Source organism: Tachyglossus aculeatus, chromosome 2, assembly GCF_015852505.1.
Source record: "Tachyglossus aculeatus isolate mTacAcu1 chromosome 2, mTacAcu1.pri, whole genome shotgun sequence".
NCBI lineage: Eukaryota > Metazoa > Chordata > Mammalia > Monotremata > Tachyglossidae > Tachyglossus > Tachyglossus aculeatus.
Window position 1 is genome coordinate 5,532,605 of NC_052067.1, and position 25,058 is coordinate 5,557,662.

The 25,058-nt window shown below is 45.8% G+C and overlaps 1 protein-coding gene across 1 annotated transcript in view; it reads left to right on the top strand.

Annotated features, from left to right (window-relative positions):
- The window catches only part of TMEM106B (transmembrane protein 106B), a 46,022-nt gene extending 21,967 nt beyond the window's left edge, over positions 1-24,055 (top strand). The window contains exons 3-8 of the mRNA XM_038760285.1: positions 4,607-4,670; positions 5,689-5,848; positions 12,270-12,410; positions 12,497-12,546; positions 13,963-14,016; positions 18,400-24,055. Coding sequence (XP_038616213.1) covers positions 4,607-4,670; positions 5,689-5,848; positions 12,270-12,410; positions 12,497-12,546; positions 13,963-14,016; positions 18,400-18,538 — 608 coding nt within the window. The 3' untranslated portion in view covers positions 18,539-24,055. The remainder of the gene's footprint in view (positions 1-4,606; positions 4,671-5,688; positions 5,849-12,269; positions 12,411-12,496; positions 12,547-13,962; positions 14,017-18,399) is intronic.
- Positions 24,056-25,058: the final 1,003 nt, after the last annotated feature.

A 25,058-nucleotide genomic window follows, 5' to 3' on the forward strand; every position in this document is an offset into this window, starting at 1 on the left:
AAATTTGCTCCTTTAAGTTTCACTTTCTTTCTTGAAGGTTCACGTAAGATGGGGGCGGGAGAGAAGGAAGAAGGAAAGGGTTGACGTAATCCACAACCCAAATAATCAGTGATATTTATTGAGCACTTACCATCTGCAGAGCACTGTGGTAAGCCCTTGGGAGAGTACAAATTAATCTGTAATGTTTATTGGGTGCAGAGCACTGTACTAAGCAAGTGGGAGAGCGCAGTAGAATTAGGAGACACAATCCCTACCCTTGGAGTAAGGAGCACTGTACTAGACGCTTGGAAGAGTACGGTAGAGTTAGCACAACTTCTTCCTTCAAGGAGCTTACCCTCTAATAGGGGAGACAGCCTTGGGAAAACTGTTGGATTAAAATCTCAGCACTCCAACAGCAGCCTGGCTTAGTGGATAGAGCCGTGGGCTTGGGTTCTAGTCCCATCTCCGCCATTTGTCTGCTGTGTGACCCTGGGCAAGTCACTTCACCTCCCTGGGCCTCAGTTACCTCATCTGGAAAATGGCAGTTGAGACTGTGAGCCCCACACGGGACAGCGCCTGTTCTCCAACCCGACTTGCTTGTATCCACCCCAGCGCTTAGTGTAGTGCCTGACATACAGTAAGTGCTTAACAAATGGGATCATTATCATTATTATTAGTATTCAAACTTTTATTATTTGGCCTTGGAGATGGTACAGCTGTCAGCGTCTTGGGTCTCGGCTCCTTACGGTATGTCGGGAGAAATTGGTACAGAGGAATTTTAGCATTGTGAGGCACTCCATCCGGAAAGAAGCTCAGATTGTTCAGCGACCCTTCCACCCGTGAGCGTGTGAGTTCCCAGATGGGAGAAAATGGGACAGGATGCTGGGAGGGCAGCCCACCGAGGGCCTGGGTATTGAGTAGAGCCAGTGTCGGGATCGTTGACCGGCGAGAGGGAGAGGAAGCTCTGTTGGATGTATCGTTGGGCACACAGTTCCTGGCTTAGGTGGCCCCCCATTGTGAGTCTTGGGGGGGCCGGAGGTCAGTTGAGCCCTGGAGGAGAGCAAGCGGGCCCGGGTTTGGTGATCTGGCAGGTCTGGCCCAGCTTCGGGACACTGCTGTAGCTCAGGGGCCGGGCGGGAGTGGGCCTGGGAGACCCGTCCCCTCTCCTCGGAAATGACACTTCAGATTCCCAGCCTCCCGGGACACACATCTTTGTCCCTTTTCCAACTTAGGGGCGTCGACTCTTATTCTGTTTGCATCTGGGCATGTCACTCCCCTCCTCAAAAGCCTCCAGTGGTTGCCTGTCAACCTTCGCATGAAGCGAAAACTCCTCACTCTCGGCTTCAAGGCCGTCTATCCCCTCACCCCCTCCTACCTCACCTCCCTTCTCTCCTTCTCCAGCCCAGCCCGCACCCTCCGCTCCTCTGCCACCGCTAACCTCCTCACTATGCCTCGTTCTCGCCTGTCCCGCCGTCGACCCCCGGCCCACGTCCTCCCCCTGGCCTGGACTGCCCTCCCTCCGCACATCCACCAAGCTAGCTCTCTTCCTCCCTTCAAAGCCCTAGTGAGAGCTCACCTCCTCCAGGAAGCCTTCCCAGACTGAGCCCCCTCCTTCCTCTCCCCCTCCTCCTGCTCCCCATCCCCCCACCTTACCTCCTTCCCCTCCCCACAGCACCTGTATGTATATATATATATGTTTGTACATATTTATTACTCTATTTTACTTGTACATATTTATTCTATTTATTTCATTTTGTTAATATGTTTTGTTTTGTCGTCTGTCTCCCCCTTCTAGACTGTGAGCCCGCTGTTGGGTAGGGACCGTCTCTAGATGTTGCCAAGTTGTACTTCCCAAGCGCTTAGTACAGTGCTCTGCACGCAGTAAGCACTCAATAAATACGATTGAGCGAATTTAACCACTGGGCACATGAGCACTCTGTCCAGTCGTAAATCATCACTAGCATCATCAAATCATTAGAGGCGGCACGGCTTAGTGGATAGAGCACAGGTTTGGGAGTCAGAAGGTCATGAGTTCTATTCCCGACTCTGCCATTTGTCTGCCGTGGGACCTTAGGCAAGTCACTTGACTCTTCCGTGCCTCAGTTACCTCCTCTAAAATGAGGATAGAGATTGTGAGCCCCATGTGGGACAGGAGCTATGTCCAACCTGATTTCGTCTATCCACCCCAGCGCTTAGTACAGTGCTGGCACATAGTAAGCTCTTAAATACGATTATTACTGTTAAATCATCACTGATTGTAAGCAATCCAAAGAGCTTCAGTTCTATTATTCCATGTTCTAGTGTGGTAGCTCTTGTACAAGAAAGGCCCATCGCCACATGATGCTGTAGATAAAATTGTGCTTTCGTTGACATTAAAGAGTTTTACAGTGAATACCGATTTTACCAAATGAAAACTCAAAGAGGGAGAGAGAAAAATGTTATATAGGCCCTCCAGCCCCGTTATTCTGTATACTCCAGAATGAAGGTTGCTACCCTGGAAATCTTTCCTCTCAGCTGGGCTTCTGCCTTATTGAGCGTCTTCCAGTTTTCTGTAATTGTCCACGGTGGGTGGCCCTATCCTTCATGCATCTCTTTCGTCCATCTCGAGCTTTCCGCCATCGCTAGCTTGTTCTCTCAATAAGCGTCAGGGGCCTAGCTTGCTTTCTTAATAAGTGTCAGGGGGCTCTTCCAGAATTTATTACAGACCCCCTGAGCCCTTTGGTACTTGCCTTGTATAACTTCCTTGGGCCTGGATTCATTGTCGTATTTGTTGAATGCTTACTGTGTGCAGAGCACTGTACTAAGCGCTTGGAAAGTCCAATTTGGCAACAACACTACTGATGATTTGAGGAAACGAGTCAAAGGAGAGTCCAAGGTATCATCCTAAAGTCATACCTTAAAGCTCAAAGGACTCTAATGTGTTGTTATCATCGGGGGGTTTCCCTGCCTTAAATTAATGATTTTAATCACCCTTTAGTCGTGAAGCTTCTTTGCCTCTCTCCTACCCACTTTGAAATCTTCCCACAGTGTATCCCCATCAACGTATTTCAACCTCCGAAAGGGCATGTCATCTGCCCAGCTGGGAGAGTTGACTGCCTCTTTTCCCTTAGGAAAAGTCAGATTCCTTAGGATAATACTAAATGCAGCAATAGCTCCCAGTGGCAGTTCCTGGAGGCCCCCACTTTTTAAACTTCCCTAGCTAAAAAGTAGTCATTTTCCCTTCCCCTTTATTTCTTATCCGTTGCCAGACCAAAATATTTCCCCCCCCGAATTCCAAGATACAGGTATGCAGTTTTTCAAAAGCGCTTGGTGAAGAACCTTGTCAAAAACCATTTAAAAATCTAAACATATTTAGTGTAGCAGCTCTCCTCTAGCCACACACTTCCTGACCCCTTCGAGGAACCTCAGTAGATTGGAGAGGCGTGATTTTTTTGCCTTACATAAACCGTGTTTTTTTTCTCCCCCCTCCCAAAAAGGTTATTTTGTCTGTGGATGTATGGGTTTGAAGGGAGATTTCCCAGTCTGCAGTTCTCAGGGCAGCCCCCTTAGAGCTGCTTATTCTATTTGGGAGGTACTTTGGCCATAAAATGATCTCCTACCTCAGTGGCTATTTGTAATGGTAGGTCGCATCCTCTTGCCAGACTTCTGTACCATTCCTTGGTAGGTTCTAACCCCGTTTCTGCCAAATACTTGTTGGGTGACCTTGAACAAGTTACTTAACTTCTGCGTGCCTCAGTTTTCCCATTGTCCCTCCTACTTAGACTGTGAGCCCCTTAAGGGACAGGGACTGATTGATTTGTATGTACCCCAGAGCTTAGACCAGTGTTTGACACATAGTAAGCACTTAATGTGCCATTTTTTTTTAAAAAAAAAGACCTTTAAATGACTTGTTTTCAGGTAGTTGATTGATTTGGTTGAAAACATCCTGTGCCCTTAACCACAATTTTATCCAATTCCTCAAATTTACTGCATTAGATGTATGAGTCACATTTGCCTACTTCTTGATTTTTTTTCCCTCCCCCAGTGGTATTTTAGCACTTGCTTTGTGCCAGGCACTGTCCTAAGCACTGGGAAGGATTCAAGCTAATCAAGGTGGACGCAATCTGCATCCCACATGGGGCTCACAGTCTCAATCCTAGTTTTACAGATGAGGGAACTGAGGCACAGAGAAGTCAAGCGGCTTGCGTGAGGTCACACAGCAGATTTGTGGTGAAGCTGGGATGAGAACTCAGGTCCTCTGACTCACAAGCCCATGCTCTTTCCACTGGGCCACGGTGCAGAGCACTCTGAGTGCTTTGGGAGCATTCAAAAGCTAGTGCTCAAGATCCCTGCCCTCATGGAGGTTGCAGTCCTTCTGGGGAGGCTGACGCTAATAGAAATGAAAAATTGGCATAGGATGGGAAAGGGGCTACATACATGACGCAGTGTGTAGGTAACGGATTGTGTGGTACTCATGTGCTCTGGGAAGCATAGTCCCTTAAATTAAAACAATTTTTAAAAAGCCACTGTCTCAAAATCTGGTCTTTCTGTTCCAGCTTAACTGTACTAGAGGCTTATCTATGCATTCAAATTTGTACCACTGCAACCTTTCTCCTTCCCTGCCTTAAAAATATGTCCTGTATTTTAGGTCAGGAAAACCAGCTGGTAGCCCTGATTCCGTATAGTGACCAGAGACTGAGGCCCAGACGAACGTAAGTAGTCTTTGTGTGAAACCGTGTGCTGCCAACAGAACTTATTCCAAATTCTTGGATTATTTTGAAAGGAATGGCCGACCTTTTTTTTTTTTCTTCCTGGTAACCTTTCAGTATGCAAAGTGTATAAGAATATTTGATTTTTGGAAAACTGAACGCTCATTTCCAGTTGCATTTCCTTAACTGTAGATAGAATTACCCACGGTGCTCCCCAAGTTTAATTCCCAGTGTTTGGCTTTCTCGTCATGATTTTCCCCGCAAATTTTATGATATGGAAGCAAATGGGAATGAAAATCATGTGGTGCATTCACAGTGGTGGGAATGGATAGTGGTAACACTGGGGATAAAATGATTTCCATTATTTTTTGTCCTCAATAGCATTAAATATGTTTCTTCTGCCTATTAGCCTGAAATATTAGGCAATTTAGAAAAAGAATGTGTTTATAATATAAGTTTGTTATTAGTTTCCAAGATTAATCGGGTTTTTAAAGTGAAACAGATTGCTTTGGGCCAAGAGGAAATAGTGTCACCAGTTTAATGTGCGATATTAAACCTCTTCACTTAGCGCTAAAGAGAGTATTTTCAGTGTGTGATACCAGAAGAGGGTTACCGGGTTGCACATTCACAGTTTCCTTTATATAGATTTTCTTTTTAAGACTATATGGCAGTTCCTTTTCTGAGTGATACAAATGTAGTTGTATGGTATGACCATTTTAGAAGGTGAATGAGATCTTCCCTTTATAAGCTTTTTTTTTCTGCATAATATTTACAAGTCAACAGTTGAAATATTTGCTCCTCTTCCACGACCTAAAACCATTCAGGGTGTGGACCATCGTCAGTAGAATTGTAGTCTCAGCTCCCTGCTCTTCCCAAGTTTGCTGAGATCCCTACGTGGTGCTCAGTCCACTTTAGGTTCCCACTCTCCAGTTCTCATCCCAGTTCAAAATGGCCTTGGGAATCTCGGCTAGTGACCTGTATCCCGATGGCCAGGCGGAAAACGCGGGCGGTGTCATTTCAGGAAGCTGTACGTGATGGCCTCTGTGTCGGTGTGCCTCCTCCTCTCGGGTCTGGCCGTCTTCTTCCTGTTCCCTCGCTCCATCGACGTGAAGTACGTCGGGGTGAAGTCGGCCTACGTCAGCTATGACCAGAGTAAACGGATGATCTATCTAAATATCACGGTACGCCTCCCTGTTCCTTTCTCAGTCCATCGACGGTGTGGATGGGTGACAGTGGTGTTTGTAAAGCGCTTAGTAAGTGTCAGGCAGTGGGGTAGGTACGAGCTAATCAGGCCGGGTACGGTCCGTGTCCCACATGGGGCTCACAGTCTTCATCCCCGTTTGACAGATGAGGGAAATGAGGCCCAGAAAAGTGAAGCCACTTTGCCCAACACTTGTCACACAGTAGACAAGAGGCAGAGCTGGGATTAGAACCCAGGTCCTTCTAATAATAATAATAATAATAATCTGATTCCCAGGCCCATATTCTAGCCACTAATGATAACGATGGTATTTAAGTGCTTTATTCCCAGGCCCACATTCTAGCCACTAATGATGGTATTTAAGTGCTTACTGTGTGTCAAGCGCCGTTCTAGATACAAGGTAATCAGGTTGTCCCACATGGGGCTCACCGTCTCAATCGTCATTTTACAGCTGAGGTAACTGAGGCACAGAGAAGTGAAGTGGCCTGCCCAAGGTCACACAGCAGAAACGTAGTGGATTAGAACCCACGTCCTCCGACTCCCAAACCCGTGCTCGGTGCACTAAGCCACGCTGCTTCTCACTTAGCCACGCTGAGCGCTTGCTATGTGTAGAGCACCGTCTTAATTGCTTGGGAGAGTATAAGACGGCAAAATTATGGACCACATTCCCTACCCCTAAGGAGCTTACAGACTAGAGGGGGAGAGAGATATTCCCGGAAAGCCACAAGGTAGTGGCAGCACTTTTTTGGGAGAGTGGGGGCGGGCAGGGGAGGTGTGAGAGAGAGAGAATGCGATGAGCAGTTCATCATCATCATCAATCGTATTTATTGAGCGCTTACTATGTGCAGAGCACTGTACTAAGCGCTTGGGAAGTACAAATTGGCAACATATGGAGACAGTCCCTACCTGACAGTGGGCTCACGGTCTAAAAGGGGGAGACAGAGAACAAAACCAAACATACTAACAAAATAAAATAAATGAGCAGCTATCATTTCCTCATCTTTTGATTTGGGTTAAAAGGGAAAATCATCGCTGCTGCCAGATCTTTCATTCATTCAGTCAGTCATATTTATTGAGTGCTTACTGGGTGCAGAGCACTGTACTAAGCCCTTGGGAAGTCCAAGTTGGCAACATACCCAACAGCGGGCTCACAGTCTAGAAGGGTAGAGGATGGGTCTCCTCTGCGATCAAACAGAAGTTCGACTTTGGCCTCGTTGTGCCAAGGGCATCTTTGCCAACTCTCTGGGTGTCTGTGAATGGGATCAAGGAAAAGCAAGCTGTGGAGGCTCGGCCTTTTACAGGGTCCAGGGCAGAAGCAGCCTGGCTTAGCGGACAGAGTACGGGCCTGAGAGTTGGAAGGTCCTGGGTTCTAATTCTGCCTCCGCCACCGGTCTGCCGGGTGATCTTGGACAAGTCATTTCTCTTTGCTGCCATTCCCACATCTAGAAAATCAGAGAAGCAGCGTGGCTCAGTGGAAAGAGCTCGGGCTTTGGAGTAAGAGGTCATGGGTTCAAATCCCCGCTCTGCCACTTGTCAGCTGGGTGACTTTGGGCAAGTCACCTCACTTCTCTGGGCCTCAGTTCCCTCATCTGGAAAATGGGGATGAAGTCTGTGAGCCCCACGTGGGACAACTTGATTACCTTGTATCTACCCCAGCGCTTAGAACAGTGCTTGGCACGTAGTAAGCGCTTAATAAATGCCATCATTATTATTATTATTAGAAAATGGGGATTAAGACTGAGCCCCACACGGGACAGAGACTGTGTCCAACCTGATCGGGTTGTATCTACCCCAGTGCTTAGTACGGTGCCTGGCTCATAGTAAATCCTTAACAAATATCATTAAAAAAAATTGGGGGGTGAGATCCCGTGCTCTTATTCATTCATTCATTCAGTCATATTTATTGAGCGCTTACTGTGCGCAGAGGACTGTACTAAGCGCTTGGGAAGTACAAGTCGGCAACATATAGAGACGGTCCCAACCCAACAACGGGCTCACAGTCTTATCGGCGCCATCCCCCTGCCTCTGAGCCCCCTGGGGAGGCAGGGTTAGGATTCCCCCGGCGTGCTGGGAGCTCGAGATGACGTGGGGGTGACTCCCCTCTCAGTTTCTGTGAGCCCCATTCATTCATTCAGTCGCATTTATTGAGCGTTTACTGTGTGCAGAGCACTGTGCTGAGCGCTTGGGAAGTACAAGTCGGGTGACCTCGTGCCTATGCCAGTGCTTGGCACATAGTAAGAGCTTTAACAAATACCGCAGTTGCATCAACCGCATACTCTTCTTTTCCCACTTCCCCCACAGATATTTTCAGTAACTTCCCTCTTGGGTCGGGAGGGAGCAAGGCGTGACTTAAGACTGCTTCAGGGGAGAAACGAGGGGGTGAACCAACGTCCTGTCCCGTGGCTTGCCTCCTTCCAAGCCCAGAAGGGAGAATTTGCCATGGGTGTCACCGCTGAAGGTTATTTCCTGGCATTTTGTCTGGGTTTTTTTTTTCCATAATTTAATCACAAGTAGCTCAGCAGTTTTGCTCCTCATTCATTCATTCAATCGTATTTACTGAGCGCTTACTGTGTGCAGAGCACTGTACTAAGCGCTTGGGAAGTCCAAGTCGGCAACATCTAGAGACGGTCCCTACCCAACAGCGGGCTCGCAGTCTAGGAGGGGGAGACAGACAACAAAACACAACATGTCAACACAATAAAATAAATAGAATAAATATGTACAAGGGAAATAAATAGAGTAATAAATATGTACAAACATATATTCATTCATTCAGTCGTATTGAGCGCTTACTGTGTGCAGAGCACTGTATTAAGCGTTGGGGAAGCACAAGTCGGCAATATCCAGAGACGGTCCCTACCCAACAGCGGGCTCACAGTCTAGAAGGGGGAGACAGACCGCAAAGCACAACGTATTAACACAATAAAATAAATAGAATAAATATGTACAAGTAAAATAAATGGAGTAAATTTATATATGTACAAACGTATATACAGGTGCTGTGGGGAGAGGAAGGAGGGGGCTGATTTCTGATGCACATACCTTGTGTTTTTTTTTCCTCTATCACCCACTCAGCCAAGCCACACACACTTAATTATTTTTCATCTACTCCATTTCCTTGCAAATTAAACCCATCCTTTTCGCCTCTCTCGTCGGAGCTCCTTCCGATTGATATTTCTCTCGTAAAAGGCATCCAAAGAAGAGCATGATATTTTATGTGGGAGAGGACAAGGGAGCGATAACTTCCTTAATGTGCAACAGATGGGTTCTGTTGGCCTCAGACTTAGCATCATACTTGGGGAATTTTCTATCTGTTATTTCCTGTTTCTTATTCAGCTTTATTGCTTTAATGCGTTTCTTTCTGTATCTGATTTTTGTAATCACTTGCACCGTCGGCTCTTTGAAGGAAGTAATAAGAGCTGGAGATGAGGAAGCCTAGGCTCAGTTTTGACCTAACACTTAAACCCTGAAGTCATCGGGCCCACAGTGAGACTAAATAAATGTATTGGGTGGGAAAGAGCACGAGCTTTGGAATCAGAGGACCAGAAGCAGCATGGTGAAGTGGATTAGATCATAAGCCTAGGAGTCAGAAGGTCATGGGTTCTAATCCCGGCTCCTCTGCCTGTCTGCCGTGTCATCTTGGGCTAGTCATTTCTCTTCCCTGGGCCTCAGTTTCCTCATCTGTAAAATGGTGATTGAGACAGTGAGCTCCACTTGGGACAGGGACTGTGTCCAACCCAATTTGCTTGTATCCACCCAGGTGCTTAGTAAAGTGCTTGGCACGTAGTAAATGCTTGACAAATGCCACAGTTATTATTATTCTAATCACAGCTTTGCCACTTAGCTGCTGAATGGCCTTGGGCAAGTCACTCAACTTCTCTGTGCCTCAGGTCTCTCATCTGTGAAATGGGGCTTCAGGACCTCTTCTCTCTCCTATTTGGACTGTGAACCTCTGTGGAACAGGGACTGTATCCATCCTAATTATTTTATATATACCCCAGCGCTTAGTACAGTGCTAGACACTTAGAAAGTGCTTAACAACCTACCATCATTATTATTCTCTAGCCTCCAGGCCCCCACATAACCTAATAACAGAGGGAAGTGAGACACATATCTGGCTGTGTGCAGACATCTCCACTATAGCCACACATTTTTGATTTTAGAAGGGGTTTGAACTTAGTGATGGTAGTCAGCTTTATAATCCACTTCATTGCAGAGGGGCTTGTGGTGAGTTGCATGTTTTTTGCATCTTTTTATGGTATTTACGTACCGTGTGTGAGGCACTTTACTGAGCCCTGGAGTGGATACAGGCCAATCACAGTCCCTTTCCCACGTGGGACTCAATCCCCATTTTACAGATGAGGTGACAGGCCCAGTGAAGTGAGTTGTCCAGGGTCACACAGCAGACAAATGGAGGAGCTGGGAGTAGAACCCAGGTCATTCATTCATTCATTCAATCGTATTTATTGAGCACTTACTGTGTGCAGAGCACTGTACTAAGCGTTTGGGAAGTACGAGTTGGCACCATATAGAGACAGTCCCTACCCAACAGTGGGCTCACAGTCTAGAAGAGTGGGCTCACAGTCTAGAACCGGGCTCTAGCCATTAGGCTGTGCTTCATGTTCTAGCCTTAAATAGGCTTTCCTGGTCAGGAGAGATTCTTTCTCTGGTTTCCCCCCCCCGGCCCCCGTTCACTCTAGATTGAACACTGTCGGGATCTAGGAAACCTTCCAACATCATGCATCTGTCTGGATAGAACACCACGTGGGCTTGGAAGATTCAGTCAATCAATCAATCATCTTTATTGAGCACTGACTGTGTGCTGAACACTTTACTAACCACTTGGAAGAGTCTGGAACAGCAGAGTTGGTGGACGTGTTCCCTGCCCACAAGCATCACGATTTAGAGGAGGGAGACAGACCAAAAACTCCTCACTCTTGGCTTCAAGGCTGTCCATCCCCTCTCCCCCTCCTACCTCACCTCCCTTCTGTCCTTCTCCAGCCCAGCCCGCACCCTCCGCTCCTCTGCCGCTCACCTCCTCACTGGGCCTCGTTCTCGCCTGTCCCGCCGTCGACCCCCGGCCCACGTCCTCCCCCTGGCCCGGCATGCCCTCCCTCCGCACATCCGCCAAGCTAGCTCTCTTCCTCCCTTCAAAGCCCTACTGAAAGCTCACCTCCTCCGGGAGGCCTTCCCACACTGAGCCCCCTCCTTCCTCTCCCCCTCCTCCCCCTCCCCCTCCCCCCTGCCCTACCTCTTTCCCCTCCCCACAGCACCTGTATATACGTTTGCACAGATTTATTACTCTATTTATTTTACTTGTACACATTTACTATTCTATTCATTTTATTTTGTTAATATGTTTTGTTTTGTTGTCTGTCTCCCCCGTCTAGACTGTGAGCCCGCTGTTGGGTAGGGACTGTCTCTATGTGTTGCCAACTTGTACTTCCCAAGTGCTTAGTACAGCGCTCTGCACACAGTAAGCGCTCAATAAATATGATTGAATGAATGAATGAATTCATGTCAAGAAATTACAGACATGTATCTCAGTGGGGCTGAGGGCAGGGTGAATAAAGAGTACAAATCTCTTCCTCCCTTCAAAGCCCTACTGAGAGCTCACCTCCTCCAGGAGGCCTTCCCACACTGAGCCCGCTGCTTCCTATCTCCGTCCCCATCCTCCCGCTTTACCTCCTTCCCCTCCCCACAGCACCTGTATATATGTATATGTGTTTGTGCATATTTACTACTCTATTTATTTTACTTGTACATATTTATTCTATATATGTATATATGTTTGTGCGTATTTATTACTCTACTTATTTATTTTACTTGTACATATTTATTCAATTCATTTTATTTTGTTAATATGTTTTGTTTCGTTGTCTGTCTCCCCCTTCTAGACTGTGAGCCCGCTGTTGGGTAGGGACCGTCTCTAGATGTTGCCAACTTGGACTTCCCAAGCGCTTAGTACAGTGCTCTGCACACAGTAAGCGCTCAATAAATACGATTGAATGAATGAATGAAATCCAAGTGCAAGAAATGGTTGTGTCCACGTGCCTGATGACGATTAAGGAATGCAAACAGACTGTTGGTTCTAACAGTGTTTAGTACAGTGCCTGGCACATAGCGCTTAACAAATACCATTATTGCTATTATTAGCTCAGGTCTGGAGCTTGAGAACATAGTTCTCCATCTTCTGGAAGAACTGCACAAGGTTAAGACAGAGTAACTAATTTCCTTGAAGGTTAATTTGACTCTCGGGTTCTGCATTAGTCTCTTGGTTCTTCTAGCTTATTTTCAGAATGCGTTTAGAATTTGCTTGACAAATTCCGGTGTGTTGATGTGCTTTAACATCTTCTCCCCCCAACCCACCCGTTCTGTTCCCCCCACACACTTCTTTTCAGAACACATTAAATATTACAAACAACAATTACTATGCCGTGGAAGTCGCCAACATCACAGCCCAAGTCCTGTTTTCGAAAACGGTTATTGGGAAAGCACGTTTGAACAACATGACGGCTATCAGCCCACTAGATATGAAACAGGTAAACCTCAGCGGTGGAGTGTTTTCGAAGCCTTTAACACCAACTGTGTTGGTTCTTACTCGTTCCTATTTGTATTTCTGTTTCAGATTGATTACACGGTGCCTACGGTTATAGCTGATGAAATGAGTTACATGTAGTAAGTGGTAATTTTGTAATTTTCACGGGGAGGGTATAAAAATATAGAAGTATAAATAGATAATGCTCTGTTTGTATGAAGTGAGAGCTGTCCGTCAAAAGTTTTCAACGCTTTTAACATCTGCAATTTTAACCTTTGATGTAAAAGTTGGAGATGTTTTGAAATGCCATCGTAGTTCTTTGCTCTATCGCCTTTGTTCCAAAAAACATCCGATCCCTGGGTGTTCATTCGCTTATTCTCCCTGTGCATCGTAAGCTCTCAGCACGGCCTAATAGATAGAACAAGGTTCTGGGAGTTAAAATCAATCAATCAGTCAATTGTATTTATTGAGCGCTTACTGTGTGCAGAGCACTGTACTAAGCACTTGGGAAGTCCAAGTTGGCAACCTATAGAGACAGTCCCTACCCAACAGTGGGCTCACAGTCTAAAAGGGGGAGACAGAGAACAAAACCAAACATACTAACAAAATAAAATAAATAGAATAGATATGTACAAGTAAAATAAATAAATAAATAAATAGAGTAATAAATATGTACAAACATATATACAGGTGCTGACCTGGATTCTAATTCCACTCCACTAGTTGTCTGCTGCGCAACCTTGGGCAAGTCATTTTGCTCCTCTGTGCCTCAGTTCCCTCATCTGTCAATTGGGGATTAAGATGGTGAACCCCGTGTGGGGACGGAACTGTGCCCAACCCACTTGGCTCGTATCTACCCATGTTTAGGACAGTGCCTGGCACGTAGTAAGCACTTAAATACCATTATTATTATTATTATTAGCTCATGGGCCGGAGCTCAGGACACAGCGGGCACTTAATAACTGTAGGCAGTGCCCTATTAAAGAATTATCTGGCACAAAGTCTGCCGTACTTGCTACACTTGGCAAACTTCTGTTTTGGTTCTGACTGCCCTAGACTGGAAGTTCATTATGGGCAGGGAAAGTGTCTCCCAACTCAGGTTGTACTCTCCCAAGCACTTAATAATAATAATAATAATAATAATAATAATAATAATGGCATTTAAGTGCTTACTATGTGCAAAGCACTGTTCTAAGCGCTGGGGAGGTTACAAGGTGCTCAGGTTGTCCCATGTGGGGCTCACAGTCTTAATCCCCATTTTACAGATGAGGGAGCTGAGGCCCAGAGAAGTTAAGTGACTTGCCCAAAGTCACACAGCTGACAAGTGGCACAGCCAGGATTGGAACCCATGACTTCTGACTCCCAAGCCCGGGCTCTTTCCACAGAGCCACGCTGCTTCTTCACTTTGTGCAGTGCTGTGCATACAGTAAATGCTCAATAAGTATGACTGTGGAGCATTTATGATGTTTTCTATGTACGGCTTAGAAGTGTAGATCAGATAGGATATTATACTGAGGCCTTTTTCATTAATGGTGTCCTTTTTTTTCCTTTTCCAGTGATTTCTGTACACTACCAACTATCAAAGTCCATAACATAGTGGTCATGATGCAGTAAGTATGACTTATTTCCTCACTTCATCATCATCATCATCATCAATCGTATTTATTGAGCGGTTACTATGTGCAGAGCACTGTACTAAGCGCTTGGGAAGTACAAATTGGCAACAGATAGAGACAGTCCCTATCCAACAGTGGGCTCACAGTCTAAAAGGGGGAGACAGAGAACAAAACCAAACATACCAACAAAATAAAATAAATAGGATAGATATGTACAAGTAAAATAAATAAATAAATAGAGTAATAAATATGTATAACCATATATACACTTGGGTCTGGTGGTGGTTTCTTAGGCCTTTGGGGCTATTGCGCTTTCCCAAGTGCTCAGTACAGTGCTCTACACACAGTAGGTGCTCAAATGCCATTGATTGGATAATAATTATGGTATTTGTTAGGCACTTACTACGTGCCAGGCACTGTATGAAGCGCTGAGGTGGATACAACCAAATCGGGTTGGATACAGCCCCTGCCCCACACGGGGCTCACAGTCTTAATCCCCATGTTAAAGGTGAAGTAAAACAGGGGCACAGAGAAGTGAAGTGACTTTTCCAAGGTCACACAGCAGACACGTGGCAGAGTCAGGGTCAGAACCCCTGACCTTCTGACTCCCAGGCTGCCGCCACTACGCCAGGCTGCTCCAGTTTTATTCAACTAGGTGCCCTGCGAAGAGACCAAGAATAGTTTCTACCAGCGCAGCCTGTTTCACAGTGTTGACAGGTCAGCATCATCATCAATCGTATTTAGTGAGCGCTTACTATGTGCAGAGCACTGTACTAAGCGCTTGGGAAGTACAAATTGGCAACATATAGAGACAGTCCCTACCCAACAGTGGGCTCACAGTCTAAAAGGTCAGCATCCTGCCGCCCTCGGCCTACCATTTTAAAAGCTGAGGGGCAGACAAGAAAATCCCATCCACCGTGTCCAAGGGAAGCCAAGGATCATCAATCAGTCAATCAATCGTATTTATTGAGCGCTTACTGTGTGCAGAGCACTGGACTAAGCGCTTGGGAAGTACAAGTTGGTAACATATAGAGACAGTCCCTACCCAACAGTGGGCTCACAGTCTAGAAGACCTCATCTGGCCACTTAATCCAGAAACCGGTCTTCACCCAAGCCATTCCCGCTTGACTCTGACCGTTTCCCGATGCATTCGATCGTATTTATGGAGCGCTTACTGTGCGCAGAGCACTGTACTAAGCGCTTGCACTGTACTAAGCCCCATGATCAGCTGAGCTTCACCTTCTCCTAATAATCATTGTATTGACCCCTTAATGCCCGCAGAACCCTGGGTGAAGGCTTTGAGGTTTTTTATGATATTTGTTAGGCGCTTACTATCTGTCAAACACTGTTCTAAGTGTTGGGGCAGGTACATGTTCATTAGGGTGGACACAGTCCCTGTCCCACCTGGGGCTGTAAGTAGGAGGGGGAACCAGGATTGAATCCCCACTCTAGTCGAAGAAACTGACACACAGAGAAGTGAGGTGACTTGCCTGAGATGATAACAGCTAGCATCATCATCATCATCATCATCAATCGTATTTATTGAGCGCTTACTGTGTGCAGAGCACTGTACTAAGCACTAGGGAAGTACAAGTTGGCAACATATAGAGACAGTCCCTCCCCAACAGTGGGCTCACAGTCTAAAAGCAGTCGGCAGCGCTGGCCTGTAAGCCCGCTGTTGGGTAGGGACCGTCCCTATATGTTGCCAGCTTGGACTTCCCAAGCGCTTAGTACAGTGCTCTGCACACAGTAAGCGCTCAATAAATACGATTGAGTGAATGGGATTAGAACCCAGGCCCGGGCTGTTTCCATGAGGCCACACTGCTTCCTGCGGAGAGAATCCACTGGTGTTGGTAGTGGTGGTAATAGTAATGATAGTATTAAGAACTGACGGTATGTAGAGCACTGGACTAAGCACTAGGAGAGGAAAACACTGGGATTAATTGTATTGAGCGCTCGCTTGGTGCAGAGCCCTGGACTGAAAGAGCGCCTAGGTGGGAATTAGACATGGAACCTGGGCCTCCCGATCCAAGTGATGAGCAGGGATTGGAAATTGACCCATCGGGGAGAATCAGTCACTGCTATTTAAGGGCTTCATCATCATCATCAATCATATTTATTGAGCATTTACTGTGTGCAGAGCACTGTACTAAGCTCTTGGGAAGTACAAGTTGGCAACATATAGAGACAGTCCCTACCCAACAGTGGGCTTAATGTGTGCAGAGCTCTGAAGCGCAGCAGGAGCTTACCCTAGGGCCCCTGGCCGCAATTAAGATCATTTCCCCTCATCTACCTGCTTAGAGGCAGAGAACAGAAAGGCAGCCCCATTCTTGAATTACGCCCATCAAATGTCATAATAATCGCGGTACTTTCAAGTGCTATGTGCTGAATGCTAGGGTGGCTGTCCAGTAATCAGAGCGGACACAGTCCCTGTCTACGTGGGGTTCACGGTCTAAAAAGGAGGGAGAGTAGCGCTCTTGTCCCCATTTCAGAGTAGAGGAAACTGAGGCCCAGGAAGGTCCGGTGACTTGCCCAAGCTCACACAGCAGGCATGTGGCAGAGCCAGACCTAGAACCCAGGTCACCTGACTCCCCAATTCTGTGCTCTTTTCATGAGGCCACACTGCTTTCCTGTGGTTCATCAATCAGTGGTGTTTGTCTAATGTTTACTGTGCGCAGAGCAGTGTACTAAGCGCTTGGGAGAGTAAACTCTAACAGAGTTGGTAGACACGTTCCCTACCCAAGGCGAGAATTTTCCCAACTTCCTTATTCTTTCCTCATGTGCCCTGATTTTTCACCCTTTGTTCTCTTTTGCCACTCAGCGGCATCTGCCCAGCGATAAGTGAGCGCTGAATGGGGCTAGGGCCTCTGTTTGAGCCCATGGCATTGTATCCGCCCCAGTAATAATAATAATAATAATAATAATGATGATGGCATTTATTAAGCGCTTACTTTGTGCAAGGCACTGTTCTAAGCGCTGGGGAGGTTACGAGGTAATCAGGTTGTCACACAGGGCGCTCACAGTCTTAATCCCCATTTTACAGATGAGGGAACCGAGGCCCAGAGAAGCGAAGTGACTTGCCCAAAGTCACACAGCTGACAAATGGCCGAGCTGGGATTTGAACCCATGACCTCCGACTCCAAAGCCAGGGCTCTTTCCACTGAGCCACGCTGCAGTACTCTGCAAGCGCTTAACAAACACCACAACTATTCTTCTACCCGTTGTCCACATTCAGCCACGCCGCTTCTTTAAGAGAAGGGTTTGTCTCACACCGAGTAGCGTGGCCTAGTGGGTAGAGCACAGGGCTGGGAGTGAGAAGGACCTGGGTTCTAATTCCGGCTCTGCCACCTGTCTGTGTGACTTTGGACAAGTCACTTCATTTCTCTGTGCCTCAGTTCCCTCCGTTGTAAAATAGGGATAGAGACTGTGAGCCCCTTGTGGGACGTGGACTGTGTCCAACCTGATTAGCTTGTACCTACCTCGGTGCTTACTATAGTGCCCGGCACATTCATTCGTTTCATTCAATCGTATTTATTGAGCGTTTCTGGGTGCAGAGCACTGTACTAAGCACTTGGGAAGTACAAATCGGCAATGTATAATAAGCACATAATGAGCAGTTAATAAATACCATTAAAAAACACCTCGGTTCTCTGGCAGTGTTGGACAAAACCCATGTTATGGAAAAATCAATCAGTAGTATTGAGCACTTAATAGAGAAGCAGCGTGGCTCAATGGAAAGAGCCCGGGCTTTGTAGTCAGCGGTCATAGGTTCAAATCCCAGCTCTGCCAGTTGTCTGCTGTGTGACTTTGGGCAAGTCACTTAACTTCTCTGGGCCTCAGTTACCTCATCTGTAAAATGGGGATTAAGACTGTGAGCCCCCCGTGGGACAATCCGATCACCTTGTAAACTCCCCATCGCTCAGAACAGTGCTTTGCACATAAGGCTTAACAAATGCCATCACTATTATTATTAATAATAATTGCTTATATTGTTGAAGGCCTTCCCCAGAGGTGTCTAATGTTTCTGTCACTTCACCCTATTTGGAATGGCATTTTCAGTTAATCTAGAGTTGTTATTCGGTATCTGTGAAGTGCTTACTGCGTGCCAAGCACTGTTCTTGTGTGCAGTGGCATTTTCAGTTAATCTAGAGTTGTTATTCGGTATCTGTGAAGTGCTTACTGCGTGCCAAGCACCGTTCTTGTGTGCAGAGTACTGTGTTAAGAACTTGGGGGAGTAACAGAATTGTTAGATGGGTTCACTGCCTATGACCAGTTTTCCAGAGCTTCGAGGGTGGTAATCTAGATTGCCAACATTGGGGGTGTGTGTTTTTTTGTTTTATTTTTTTTTTCCCCCTCCCCATCTCCACCTCTCTTTAGGGTGACTGTGACAACCACCTATTTCGGGCACTCGGAACAAATATCCCAAGAGCGCTACCAGTACGTCGACTGTGGCAGAAACACTACCTACCAATCGGGCCGCTCCGAGTACCTAAACGTGCTTCAGCCGCCGCAGTGAAGACCCTCCCCGCCCCGGGGCCGGGAAACCCGCTCCCAGCCCCCCCGCTCGCACGGACAACTGTAGGACGGGTCACAGACCAAGCTCGCTGACCCACGGGTCTCCGCGCCGACCGTCCGTCCCCAGGGCGGCACTCACCACGTGTTGAACCGCGACTGTTCAAAACTGTCCCTGCCTCTCCCCGCCATTGTCAGGCACGCGTCACCCAGCAGTCACCGCCGCTCCCAGACCCTCTCGGGAAAGGGGGGAGTGTTTCGTTTCGTGTTTTTTTTCCCCCTAGGGAACGCTAGGTCTTGGTCGCGGGCTCACAGCTCTGTTAATTCTGGCTGCGTGCAGAATTCCGGAGAGTTTCCTGAATGGTCCCTGGGCCAGCCAGTAGTTAGGAACACAGGAGAGCTTCGGCCTTCACGTGGCCATTGCTAAATCACCTCCTGCCACACATAAAGCCCGTTATCAGGGTTCTCCTTTTCCCCCGCGCAGTAGTGTTCCGTGATCTCTAAGGAGAAGGTACGCCTCGGTGTCTCCGTGATAGTTCGCTTTCCCTGGATCAGGATCGTGCCCCTGGGCTGCTCTAACATCCCGTAGAGAGCCCCTTCCTCCTGGGCGAGACCTTCCCCTTGTAGGCATCTTCGTCAGAATCTGCAGGTGTCTCGAGTGTGGCGATAAACCGCCTCTCCCTTCTCTTACCGCTGTGACTCTGAGGGTGTGGGTCTCCGCGACCCTCCGTCGTTGTAAGTAGTTATCCCTGGCATGGCTTTTCTGCGACTCCTGTCACTTAGATGTGAAATCAGCGTATAGTAAATCGAAAACCGAAGGTACTCAGACGATCGCTTGGGTACGAGGCAGGGGGTCTGCACCCGGTTTGGACCCTGCCGATACCGTGTGCATCTTTGTAACCTGATGTGGCATAATGCAGAAGGACGTAGTCAGCCAAAGATAATCAAACCACTTTGCTCCACTCCTGCATTGTTTTTCCCAGACTACGATCCCAGAGATTGGTTTTCCTTCCCTAATAATCAAGTGCCTAAATAGAGGCTGCGTTGAGCACGCTTTGTAATGGAAGGAAATATCCCGCTGGTTAGATGGTTTAAGTAATGCATTAAATGCCAGATCACTGAATTCAGTATTCTTGCACTTTAAGTTGAATTATGCTGAAAATTTTTTTCCCCCTCAACCGGTCCATCCACAGCCACCCGTTTTTATTGTATTTTTTTTAGATGCTTGAATCTGAACGGGCTTGGTTTTTCATCACAGTTTCCTCACTCTAGCTTTATCTTGGCAGTTAGTGAGGGTTAAGTAGTTCCTGACTGACTCACCTGGAGAATTAACTTGTTTCACTCTGGGAATTTCAGCCCAGCTAACAGCAGTTGGTCATCAGGTTTCTTTGTGCTCCGTGGCACTTTTGGGGTTCGGAAGAGGCTAGCCCTTCCCTCCCCCTGTCAGGATGTCACGGTAGACTGAAAACTTCAGGAAATCAATCTTAATTTGTATTCTGCTTCAGAGTCGAACAGAGGATTGGGAGAATGAATCAGGACCCAAAGGAACTAACCTCCCAAGTGGAAGTCATAATTGGGGCAACGGTTGATTTCCAGGCTCTAAATTTGATCCCTGTCAGGTTTCCTTTGTGTTGTGTTTTTGTATTCCATCTTTAAACGGACACTACTTCCCAAGTCCAGCTCGTTACGAGTGGCAGGACGAATCTTCTAAAGAATAGTTTCTAAGGTGGGGAAAGATATTTTTCCAAAGGCAATTACTAGAGAGAGAGAGTGGATAACAAACTACTTGCCAGTAAATACAGGACTCAGACCAACTTCCTGGGTTGCTTAATTAATGATCTTTATAAATGTGTTTTTCCAAAATATAAAAATGGGATGTTGAATTTGGATATTAAGATTTCAAGTGACAAACTATAAATAGCATTGATGTTACTACTACAGCACTGAACTATCCATTGCACAATTTTAGGTATTCTGCTGCTCAAATGGAGACAAAATAGCTCTGATAACTTAGGACGAATGAGTTTTTAAGATTGGTTTTGAATCCTCTTGTAAAAACAAGTTTTAACAACAGTAGTTGTAAATACATTGTTGTGCAATTAATGTCACACTCTTGCGTTAGTAGAGGCTTGAGTGGTTTAATAATAGTGATTTTTCCCCCCTTCACCCCCGTAAAGGATAAAATCAGGTGAACACTAAAGTATCTGGAGCATCTTCTAAAATAACTTAATAATGAAATTAGACTAAGCATTACAGAACAGAATTTGGTGTTCTGGGTGAGGTGGCGGGAGAATCCTAACATTTTTCACTGGTCATTTATCTGTGGGTATTACTGCAGAAAAGTATGTAAATTATGATATGTCCATTCATGGAGTCTTTTTGTGTAAATAAGCTAAAATATACATATCTGTACTAAAGTGAGGAAAGGTACATAATATATTAATCCTGTTTCTTTGGTATTGGATTACGTAACCATTGTTATGACAGTAGCGCTTTTCAGATATTTATGACTGCCTTTATAGAACAGTTTTTTCAAGTGAATCATGTAATATTTAACTTCATGTTCATGCCAGCTAAAATCATCTATTTCTAGGTCTTGAAAGTTTAGAATTTTAATTCAAACTGTAGAATTTTAATTCAAGGGAAAACTTTCAGTTGCAGCTGGGGACAAAACTCGGGTCGAAAGAGACCTGTTGACAGGTGCATTAACTGTTTAGCGTCGGTATCAGCACGGTAGCCTTGACGTGGCAGAAGATGTGAAAGGTACTTCCCGGTGTTAGAATGATTTTTTTATGGAGAAGACGCTCATTGGGATACTGTTGGAGCATAGCGGAGCTCTGACCGCTTAATAGGGGGATCAGTCTCTTGTTTGGTGTGAGTTGGAAAGCAGAAGAGTGAGTGGGTTGCCTGGAGATCCGGGGCCCCACATCTCAGCGTGACCACACTGGTGGTTCAAAACCTTCTCTCCCCTACTGAACAGTGTTTTTTCCCTCTCTCCCTCCCTCTTTCCCTCCCTCCGCCATGATTATCTCCTGTATTCCAAATCCTCTCATTTTCTCTCCACATCCCCAGACTCTTTAACATCGAGCTGGCAGGATTTGACAGGAGGTGTCAGTGCTAGAACTCCAGGTGCTTTGGAGTAAAAGGGGCTCAATCTGTGGAGAATAAGATCATTATGAAATATACCCCTTCCTTGGGATTATGCTTCTTGGACTTCCCTGATACATGGACACATTCCCCTCTGGTGGCTTCTTCCCCCAGATAGGCAGCCAGGCTCAGTTGGCTGGTGTTTTCCCTCTCTTGGTAAGTTTTTTCACTTCACAGCGTCATGCAAGAAATAAATGTAAACTTTAAAACGAATGTCGCTAACTTTTAGGAAAACTGACCTACCCTAAGTAACCTTGAAAGCGAAGCCTCGGGGTGGGAAATGCAGGTATTGCAATCATTCCCTTTATCAAACTCCCCTCCTCCCCTCGATTTTTATATTTGTGGAAACCCTCGAGTACATTTATATCTTGCTAGGATGCTGTAAATGAAGAGGTAGGCTTTCCAGGATGTTTTTAATGTGGTTTTGCAAACTTATCTCTTCGGGTATCTCGTTCTCTAGCAGAGCCCTGTCGTTTGGGGAACAAAAAACATAACTGATTTTTTTCCATAGGGACTTAAATTCTTTTTTGAATGTAGACTACTCGTGAAACCCAAAATCTTCACGACAATTGCAGCTTTGGAAAATGCTCAATATAAGCTTATGCGATCTGCTCTGGTAAGTCATGTGAACACTGAAGTTTGGGTATTTGTGGGCAATTAGGGTACACTCAGCATATACAAAGTGATGTATGTTAAGCCTTTGTGTTTTTAGAGGCAATAGCTGCTCTGTTCCTATGGACTTGGAAATGTTCCTTGTTCTAAAAAAAAGTTTAAAGTGGACAATATATTATTTTTGTCTCCTTTTGCTTCCAGTTTTACTAGGTGACTCAAACTCATCTGCTTACCTTGAATACTTGAGACTGTAAAGTCTGGTTTAAAGAAGACTACTACTGCCTAGCTGTACTTTGTAAACCAATGTAAGTTGTGTGATCCAATTAAAACTAGACTATGTTTGACATGCGTACTGGGTATATAAACTAAAATCATTTGACATAAACCCATAGAAACATCCTCAAGTTTAAGCTTTCCTATATTCCATTAGCTAAAATTGTCCTGTTTGAGTGCTTTGGGGCCTAGAAGCCTCATCTTCTTTTGTACAGGAGAAAGTGTCTAAAGTGCATTTCAGCCAGTTTTCTCACCTGAGTGGTGCCGAGCAGAATTGGTCGAGACGTGTAGGTAAACGAACGAGGAGGTGTGGAAAATTTTGACTTTGGAAAGGTGCTTTTCTTCCCAACTGATTGGAAGTTTCCCAGTACCCCACACACAACTCTGACTTTGTAATTTGGTGCTATGGGGTCACAAACTGGTCTGGACCAAACTGTACCGGACCTTGGGCACTAAAACTTCAAAGACCCATTATTCATCACCACAAACTCGGTATTTTCCAAATTAAATGCTTTCAGAAGCCTTCCGGCAGATGACCTGAATTGAAATGCCTTTTCAAGGCAGAAGCACAGAACCTTTTTTCAATTGGTTTTATTTTTTTTTTTGATATATAAAAAGTGGGGTGAGAGTATTGAGCCAGTCGCTCTATGTTAATTCTCGCTCTCTGCCGCGAAGATAATAAATGGTATTTGAGTGTGTCCTGTGTGCAGAGCATTGTACTGAGCACTCGATAATCTGGAGTTAGTCTCGTGCCCCCAGAATTGTAAGAATTAGAAATTGGGATACATTATTGCACTGCTCTGGCTTCCTAAAAAGGTGGCATTACCACAATGAGGTCTTTCGCTTAAGCCACGGAGCAGGATTCGTTCCCAAAGATGAAATATTTTACCATTCTGGAATTGCATTTTAGAGTGGGACCCCTTCTGAAATACAAGGTTTTGAGAAGCACAAGGGCTGTGTGTGGTTATCGGGATCATGTTGACTCTTGGTCCCAGAGCAGACGTCCCAGGAAGATGATAGAAATAAAACTGGACCCGTGACCTAGCAAGCTTGACCTTGTGAATTGTTTACTTCGGGTAGTCCGGCTAATGAGGGATTATTGTAGCTGCCATGAGGATTAAAACAGGAATTTAAAACTTGGGTTTGGGGGGTTTGGGGCACTAGTGTTCCCTTTTCGGGGGGGTAGTTTTATTCACAGTCATTTAAGCTATATGTTGAGAGAGAGACACACACACCCCCACCCCCCCCCCACCCCCTGGACTTTTAGCATTAATGGGTAATCCTTGTGCCCCTAGCCATTATTTATATCAAATATGCACATGGTCGTTAACAGTTGTATAGAGATGCTAAAAAGTGATAACTATTTTTGTAATCCAAGAGTGGTACCTGTTGCTCTTGTAATGGTGAACGTCAAAATCTAATCCGTTTGTACAAAACATTTCTTAAGCATGAATAATAAAGTTTCCATATGTCGACGTTTAGAACTCGATGCAGTTGAGTTTTTGATTCCTAAAAAAGAAATTCCGTCCAGTGTCCAGGCTTAAAGCTCTTAATGGATTCATCGCGGAGTTAAAGGATCGCTGAAGCGTGGGGTGGAAGTGCTTAGTGAAATACTGTTGATTCTGTTGCTTTTTAAAATATTTTGAGTTGTTAACGTTTTAAAGGATCAGTAGTAAGAATTTTGTTTGAAGCCTGGATGTAGTGTTCTGTGGACTATTTAGCATGCTATTTTGAGGTGACTAAGTGAGGCGCTCATAAACGTTTTGGGGGTGGCATCGGAGCCCATCCTTAACACAAAACCCCTGGCAGACATACTGTTGTTTAGACAGGGACTTGATCTCCTCCGTACCTCCTCAGCGAAAATGCCACCTTCAATATGCCACTCATTCCAAGAAGCAGCTGCTTCCATGGAGAAGCAGCGTGGCTCAGTGGAAAGAGCACGGCCTTTGGAGTCAGAGGTCATAGGTTCAAATCCCGGCTCCGCCAACTCTCAGCTGTGTGACTTTGGGCAAGTCACTTAACTTCTCTGTGCCTCAGTTACCTCATCTGTAAAATGGGGATTAAAACTGTGAGCCCCCTGTGGGGTAACCTGATCAACTTGTAACCTCCCCAGTGCTCAGAACAATGCTTTGCACCTAGTAAGCACTTAACAAATACCATTATTAGGGAAGCAGTGTGGCTCAGTGGAAAGAGCCCGGGCTTTGGAGTCAGAGTTCATGGGTTCAAATCCAGGCTCCGCCAATTGTCAGCTGTGTGACTTTGGGCAAGTCACCTAACTTCTCTGTGCCTCAGTTACCTCACCTGTAAAATGAGGATTAAGACTGTGAGCCCCCTGTGGGACAACCTGATCACCTTGTAACCTCCCCAGCGCTTAGAACAGTGCTTTGCACATAGTAAGCGCTTAATAAATGCCATCATTATCATTATTATTATTCCAGGATTTTATTGGGGTACTTGTTTTGGACTGGTAGAACTGATAATTACCCAACCGT